The sequence below is a fragment of the Nestor notabilis genome, unplaced genomic scaffold (genome assembly GCF_000696875.1).
Source record: "Nestor notabilis isolate BGI_N333 unplaced genomic scaffold, ASM69687v1 scaffold9146, whole genome shotgun sequence".
NCBI classification, from domain to species: domain Eukaryota; kingdom Metazoa; phylum Chordata; class Aves; order Psittaciformes; family Psittacidae; genus Nestor; species Nestor notabilis.
This window is the reverse complement of record NW_009934285.1, coordinates 952-8,433: the sequence shown is the minus strand read 5'-3', so window position 1 is coordinate 8,433 and position 7,482 is coordinate 952. Positions and strand designations below refer to the sequence as shown.

The 7,482-nt window shown below is 56.6% G+C and overlaps 1 protein-coding gene across 1 annotated transcript in view; it reads right to left on the bottom strand.

Annotated features, from left to right (window-relative positions):
• Positions 1–42: 42 nt before the first annotated feature.
• ATHL1 (ATH1, acid trehalase-like 1 (yeast)) overlaps positions 43–7,482 on the bottom strand; it is a gene marked incomplete at its 5' end in the record, with an annotated part of 8,387 nt that continues 947 nt past the window's right edge. The window contains 10 exons of the mRNA XM_010017257.1: positions 43–107; positions 197–408; positions 3,221–3,318; positions 3,803–3,898; positions 4,015–4,148; positions 4,896–5,032; positions 5,477–5,549; positions 6,268–6,379; positions 6,689–6,820; positions 6,971–7,090. Of these exons, the coding sequence (XP_010015559.1) occupies positions 43–107; positions 197–408; positions 3,221–3,318; positions 3,803–3,898; positions 4,015–4,148; positions 4,896–5,032; positions 5,477–5,549; positions 6,268–6,379; positions 6,689–6,820; positions 6,971–7,090 (1,179 nt within the window). The remainder of the gene's footprint in view (positions 108–196; positions 409–3,220; positions 3,319–3,802; positions 3,899–4,014; positions 4,149–4,895; positions 5,033–5,476; positions 5,550–6,267; positions 6,380–6,688; positions 6,821–6,970; positions 7,091–7,482) is intronic.

Sequence of the window (7,482 nt, the reverse complement as noted above, 5' to 3'; positions counted from 1 at the left end):
TTGTCGTCTGCGCCGGTGGGTATAGCCCTGATCAGCCGAGGTTCAAGAGGTCCCCGTGGATGATCTCTGGATCCAGCCAGCAGCTGCGGGGAACGACACCCTCTGCCCTGCAACGAACCCAGCCTGTGTGAGGTGTGGGATGGTTCCTCCCCACATTGTCCTCACTGTGGCAGCAGCCCCCGTGGTGGCACCGCACCTTCGCACAGGGGCAGCCGCTGCCCCGACTCCAGCACCGCTTCCAGGGGTGATGCCAGAGGGTCCTGGGGACACTCGATCACTTCGATCCCCATCTCTTCTCTGGTGATGGTGAACTTCAGTTTGTTGCCCAAGTAGGAGACACCGGTGACATTCAGTTTGTGGATGTCATCAGGAAAGGCCGGGTTGAAGCGGAGGCTGGACCTCGTGATCCTGGAAAGGCAGCGGCACCTTGGTGGTGGGAACAAAGGGTGGCCACGAGGGAAAGCAGCTCTGGGGGGTAGGGCTGTGACTCCACAGGAAGGGCTCACCCAGACGTTTTCATACTCAAAGAGTTCCACAGAATCACGGAATGGTTTGTGTTGGAAAGGACCTTAAAGTTCCTCCAGCTCCAACCCCTGCCCCGGGCAGGGACACCTTCCACTAGAGCAGGTTGCTCCAAGCCCCTGTGTCCAACCTGGCCTTGAACACTGCCAGGGATGGGGCAGCCACAGCTTCTCTGGGCACCCTGTGCCAGCACCTCAGCACCCTCCCAGGGAAGAGCTTCTGCCTTATCTCTAATCTAAACCTCTCCTGTTTCAGTTTGAATCCATCAAGCTGCGTCCTATTGCTACAGTCCCTGATGAAGAGTCCCTCTCTAGGTTTCTTGTAACCCCCTTCACATACTGGAGTACCAGTATTTGGATACCCCTTCAGATATGTCCCTTGTGGTGTCCCTTCACATGCTGGAGAATTCAGTTCTTGGTGTATCCCAAGGATCTCTGGGCAAATCCTGAGCACACCAATGAAGCACCTGGTGAAGAGCTATTTGGGCTGTGTTCCCATGGCCCAGCACCCTCAAGTGTTCCTGTCCCAGTTCCTCACTCGGGCTCTGTGGCTTCCACTCTGTTGGGTGATTTTAATGTAAAAGGAACAGAAAGAGGAAAATGCCATTTTCCATTGCAGAGCAGCCCAGGTCCCTGCTGCAGCCCCTGGGCCGGTCCCAGCAGCAATGCTGGGAAGCTCTGGGAATGCCCTGCTCCAACATGGGGAGCAGGACGGGACACTGGCATGGGCAGAGGTGGCCATGGACCCCGGGCCGGGATTGCCATTGAGCCTGGTCACACTGGAACCAAGCTCCAACCCCGGGAGGAGCTGGGAGGTGGCTGTGGCTGGGACTGTGGGATGCAGGTTCAGCCTCAGCTGAAGCACCCATCACAAGTCCCTGTTCTCACTTGCTGCCATTGCTCTGACAGCTATAGAGCACGGGTGAGGTGGTGGTGGGAGCTCACCCCACGCCTGGCTGAGGTGCTCCTGGATGTGCTCCTCAGCTCCTGAGACACACCTGACCTGAGCTCTGCCCCATCCCGTCATGTGCCATCCCAATGAGGATGCTCCCACAGAGCCCGGTCCTCACCTCCCCTCTGGGTTGTGAGCAGAGTGGGGCCAGCAAAGCAACCCCCAGAAACGCCCCTCAGCTCCACCCCCCTTGGGCTGAGGGGCTCCAAACTCAGCACCGCTATAGGAGCTCCACCACTGAGAGATCAAACCCAAGCAAACAGCTTGAACCCCCTCTCCAAGCCTTTACCCAAAGTCAGATAGAGCCATTCGTGTGTTTTAGATGAGAAGAGGCAGAGGTCACCGTTACGTCCTACTCAAATCTTGACACAAGAGCTCTCAACCACCATCTCCAGTCTGCTGAGAGGGCTCAACGGGCTGGAGAGGACACGAGAGAGGCTCGAGGACTGAAGAGCCTCAGTGGCAGGGCAATGCGCCAGCATGGGGCCATGGCTTCCATCGGGCACGGCACGAACCCAGCCTTGAGGGCTGCTTAAATGTCACCTCAACATCTCTGGACATTTGGGTGGCTTGAGCCGGTGCCGAGGGGCCCAACCCAACCCACACACACAGAGCATCTGCAGCCCCTGGAGCTCTGCAGAAGCTGGGGTGAAGGTTTTCAGCTGGGAACAGGCAGCTCACACCCAGCTCCACCAAGTCACCGATGGGTTCCATCTTCAATTAAACCAAGAACATGCTCCAGAGGCGGGTGCTCCAGGGCTGAAGCCACCGGCTGCTTTGGGCAGGAGACATCGGAAATTACAGGAAGAGCCTCATGTGTTCTCTGAGGAATTTCAATGTCGTGGTGATGCCACATGAGCACTTTCCTCCACAGGGACCTGCAGAGCCTCGTGTGTGCAGATGGGAGATGGCCTCAGAAGGTTGCACCACACCACATCCAAAGGAGACAGGATGATGTTACCGCTAAGCCAGAAGCAGACTTAGGGAATGCCATTTAGCTTCCCAAGCATGCAAGTAACTCATCCAGTGTCCCAGGAAGTCTCTTACCTGTGCAAATCCATTTCCAGTCTTTACAATGGGAATAGGCCTATGGCAGCTCACTGTGGTGGGAGAGGACCAGGGTCTCCATTTACAAGTCCCCTTTGTAAGGGGTGTAGGTATAAGGTATATAAGAAGCGGACTTGGTTTTGCTTGTAAAGTGGTTGTATGGACTTTCTCTTCCATTAGTTAACCAACAGCCACTGCACTTGGTGGATGATAGTCTTGAAGCTTCACCCACACTTAGTGAAGAAGCCAAAGCTACAACCAGCCATGGAGTGGGCAGCTCTGGGTGCATTTTTGATACACAGACATCAACATGATATAGGCTAACTACAACCCTGAGATCATACAGAGATGACCCTCTTCACGGAGGGTCTCAACTAGTGTTGAAGAGCTCAGTGTTGGACAAGCTTTGACTCCTTTTGAAGTCAATGCTTCTTAACATTGATGTAGCTGGAGGAGAAATGGACCAAAGCTTATCATATCCACCCTGATCCCCACCAGTGACTATTCCCGGTATCCACAGGTCATGCAGGATCATCAACATTCCTGTTTGTTCGTTACCTGTTGGGAGCTTTGGAGGATATTCTGGATGCTGCAAGTCCCTTTCCTTTTCATGAGTAAACACACATTGCTCCAGCTCAAAGATGAGGTCTCAAGTACATGTAGCAGCTTAGAAACTAATGTGACACAACAGAGGTCTCACCTGAAGCCTGTGTAGCCGAAAAGGATAGCTTGCAAGAATCCACCCATCCCTGTCAAGAAGTTCACAGCTCCTGACCCATCCGAGTTCTCCACCCAGATCTGCTCCAGCAAGAGAAAGGAAAGACTCGGGACTTGCACTGGGACTCTTCATGGGGTTTGAATACACTGATCATTGTCACTGTCACGTATCTGGGGTGTTGCAATGACCGTGCCCTGCTGCCCACCCTGGCACGGGGTGGTAGGTGGTCTCTGATATGTATCTAAATACCACATCCCCATGCCCTTCCCCAGCTCTGGCAGCAGAAGGAAGTCCAGGGTGATGACACCGGCCCAAGGCTTTGTATTGCCTGGTAGGAAGCTGGTGCCTCCTTACTGCTCCTGGGAAGCACACAGAGAGGAGACCGAGTGTGTAACCACCCAGCTCACTACAGCAATAACCCAGGGACCACACGTGCAGCCAGCACAGGCCTCAGCCCCTGGGCTGTCTCTTGGTGTGATGTGACCCACTTGGGAACAGCAAGACAGAACCAAGCAGTGTCTGTCCTGGGGAAGCCCCCACGACGTGACACACCACCCAGCTCACCTTGAAGGGCTCCGTGATGTTGCTGAAACACTGGTTCAGGAGGGTCTGGGCTCTCTGCGCCTCCTTCAGCTCCAGCCAGCCCACGGCAAACATGCTCTGCAGGATAGAACCACCAGTTGCAACTGGAGGAGCTTCAAGGTCCCTTCAACCCAAACCATGCTGGGACTCTGTGGTTCTATGAACCCCACGTCAGGCTTTGCCCCTCTCCTTACCCAGGTCATGGCTGGTCCATCCAGCTCCGTGACGGGTTCATACATCTCCAGGTCATTTCTCCGGACTTCAGGGCTCATGGGGTGCATCAGTGGGAAGCCGAGCAAGACCACGTCAGCTTGTTTCACTGGCTCGCCTGGGGACGGGCTCGGTCAGGCCACGATTCCAGCCGGGAATAACGGGCAGAACAATGGTCTGTTTACTGACATGGGGAACAAACCCGACACACAGAGACTTGGCACAACAGGCACCACATCAGCAGGGGGAAGGCAGTGGAACTGCAGGAGCACAACTCTGCTGCCTTGCCAAAGGCAGAGCAGAGCAGCAGCCCGTGGTTGCCCTCGGTGCTGTGTTTGCTGGAAGCAGCGTCGAGGCAGGACATGGGCACAGCCCTGACTGGTGGCACCCAGGCTGGTGTCACCCAAACCTCGAGTGCTCCCCGAGGAATAGCTCCCAGGTTTCTCTGCCCCTCACCGGGAGAAAAGGGGCACCAAACTGGGTGTGCATTTCCAGTGGAACCCTTCCAGAGGCCAGGGGTTGCTGGAAGGGTAACACATAGCATGAAGGTAGACCCATCTGCAACGGGTTCATAGCAACCACGTCACCTGCAGCCCTGTGCTAAAAGTCTCTTCCTACCCCTGTGTTCCCAAATTTCCTAATTTTATGAGCCCACTAATGAGAAACAATCCACCGAGAGGCAGAACCCATCCACACACCAGGCTCTCCACGGGGGCAACCCCAAAGCTGCAACCAGGGAGCAACACCAAAGACCGCAGACAATCGCCCAGCTGCGGTTCCCATGCTCGAACCAGTCCCTGCTTCTCGCAGGCTCACAAGGAGGAGCAGCGGGTCGCTCCCGGGGCTGCTGCTGCCCCGCGCTCACCCGGGCTGTAGCCGTCGTACTCGGGATGATATTTCTTCTCCGCATCAAAGGGCACTTTGATGTTCTTGGCGCGGCGCAGCCACTGCTCGGGCACTGGGATCAACAAGTCTCGAGCCAGATCGGCTGCAAAAGTCAAGCTGAACAATGGTGCGTGTCATGGATGAGGGCCTGTGACCCCTCGGAGCAGAGAGGAGAAGAAAGGGAACAGAAAGAACTAATTGAGCCGCGACTGCAAAGAAATAGTTCTCTGAGAGACCGTGGCTTTCATCGCTGGTGTTGGAGTCAGTTCCTCCAGCTTAAGGTGTCTCCAGCTGGCTGATTGTATGGTATCTCATAAACCAGGGAGAGAAGCCCCCTCCTGTGAACTGAAACCCCTCTCATGAGGACACCTAAAGCAGGTCAGATGAAACACCATGGGACCACCTACTTCTGACTGTAAGGGCAGGCAAAGGGGACCAGCTCGGACAGAGGCAGGTGAAGAGGAGGAGGGTGTATTCCATGCAGGACCGCTGCTGCTCCCACCCCTGCCAGGCAGGAAGGAGCAGAGATGGGGCAGCGCTCCCGCAGGGCACGTGCGTTACCTCCGCTGGGCCACAGCGTTGGTGTAGGCAGAGTTGTCAACATGGGAATGGTGCTCATCGGGGGGCATGACACCTGGGGAGAGCAAGGGGACCCTCACACCGAGCTCTGCCACGGCTGCGGGGACCCCACAGTGACCCCGGGGCAATGCTCAGCAGAGGGGAACCTAAGAGGTGCTGGTTGTGAAGAGCTGGTTCACAGCTCTGGCACCTCAGCCTGAGGGCACCTCCCTGGCTCCCCAGGCGAGGTGACCTCCAAGTCATTCATGCAATCAAGCCATTCAGGCTTCCCCTATCCACAAGCTCAGCCCCTTCCTTTGCTGCTTTCCTGCAGCCTGTTCCCAGGAGGAGAGATGGCCCCTTCCCAAGAGGAACATGAAAACAGGCATTTATAGATGTGGCTCTTTTGGGAGCACTGGGGCCGTCTCCAGGGATCTTCACACCTCAGCCAGCCTGCAGCAACACCAGGGGCTCCTTTAGCTCATGGAGACCCCTTTGCTCTAACCCAGCCTTGCTCCTCCAGACCCTCCTCCAACAGACACCTCCCATGCACCACCATGAAAAGAGACATTTAGAGGTGTCCCATGAGTGGGAAGGGGCTGAGAAACTGTAGCTTTGGAAGAGAGCCGAGCATCTCGCCCTGTGTTTGCATGGACACAACCATTATCCCTGAGCTATTCCAGAGGGCAGGAGTCTGAAGCACCTGCGCACCCTGGTCCAGGTCTGGCTGAGGGGGCTCCGAGCCCCTGCCCACAATCCCACCCTACACACGGGTCTGGCAGTGGCAGAAGTACCTCTGATGTGGTAGCACTGCTCCTCCTCGCTCCACACCATCCTGCTGCACCAGTACTGAGCCACAGCACACACCAGCCTCCAGCCCCCAGCCTCCCTGAACAGCTTCTGGTCCTGGAGGAGCCACAGCCAGAGAGAAGCAGGGCTGTGAGGGAGGCTGCCCCACACGCAGCCCGGCAGCAGGACAGGAGCTCCCTGGAGATGGATGCAGCAGGAGGAAAGGGCAGAAAACTGGCCTGGCTTGAGCCAAGAGGATGCTGAGCCACCCATGAGAAGCAAGGACAGAGCAGGCAGGGCTGGAGGAGGGACCCGGAGGTGCCACCAGCATCTCTGATGGGAGCAGAGAACAGCAGAGCTCCTCTGGGAACAGTGACAGTGACCAGCCGCACACTGAGCGGCCGCGGTGCCACACGCTGCCGTTACCTGCGTGGTGTGATAGTACTGCTCAAAGGCCACCAGCACGTCCCCGGTGACGTGGATTTCCTGGGCTCCGTAGATCTCCTCGGGGCAGACTTCCCGGCCAGTGGCTGCGCTCTCCCATGGGAACTTAGCGCCCTGCCAGGAGCAGATCCAGCAGGAGCTAAGCACAGCACCCTGAGCTGGGGCTGGAGCCAAGCTAGGCTGGAGCCAAGCAAAGCCCGACTGTGCCCATGGGGCACTGCCCCCAGCCCAGCACCTCCATCCCATCCCCATGCCCATTCCCACCTCGTAGCCTTGCTCCCGCGCGTTGTGCAGGGCTCCTTCCAGCATGCGGATCCGGTATTCCAGCATGGCTCGGGCAGCCTCGGGATAGAACAGCAGGATGTTTGGGAATATCCAGGTCTCCTGGAAGCAGACGGTGGAGTTGGCTGGTGGGGCACCCAAACGCTCCCACCAGTCTCAACTCCATCCCAAATGCTCTGACTGTGATTTTGATCCTACTTAAAGGTGCCATCCCATGGGCTCATTAAGAGGGATAAATCCACAAAGAACTGCTACTACTCTCTGGTGTCTCATAGGAGGATCTCAGCGGGACCTTCCGTCACAAGGGAGGCTCTGGAGAGGGTCAAACCCAACATATCACCAGGAAGAACGCACACAAGGTCCATGGGAAGCCCCTGGCTCACTGGAAGTGCTGAGAGAGATCAGTTATTCAGCTGAGATGAGTAAAAGTGAAATAGATGGAGTCATTGGGAACGCTGCTGCTGTGGGTTTGGTGGGCTCTTTGCTCAGCTCTA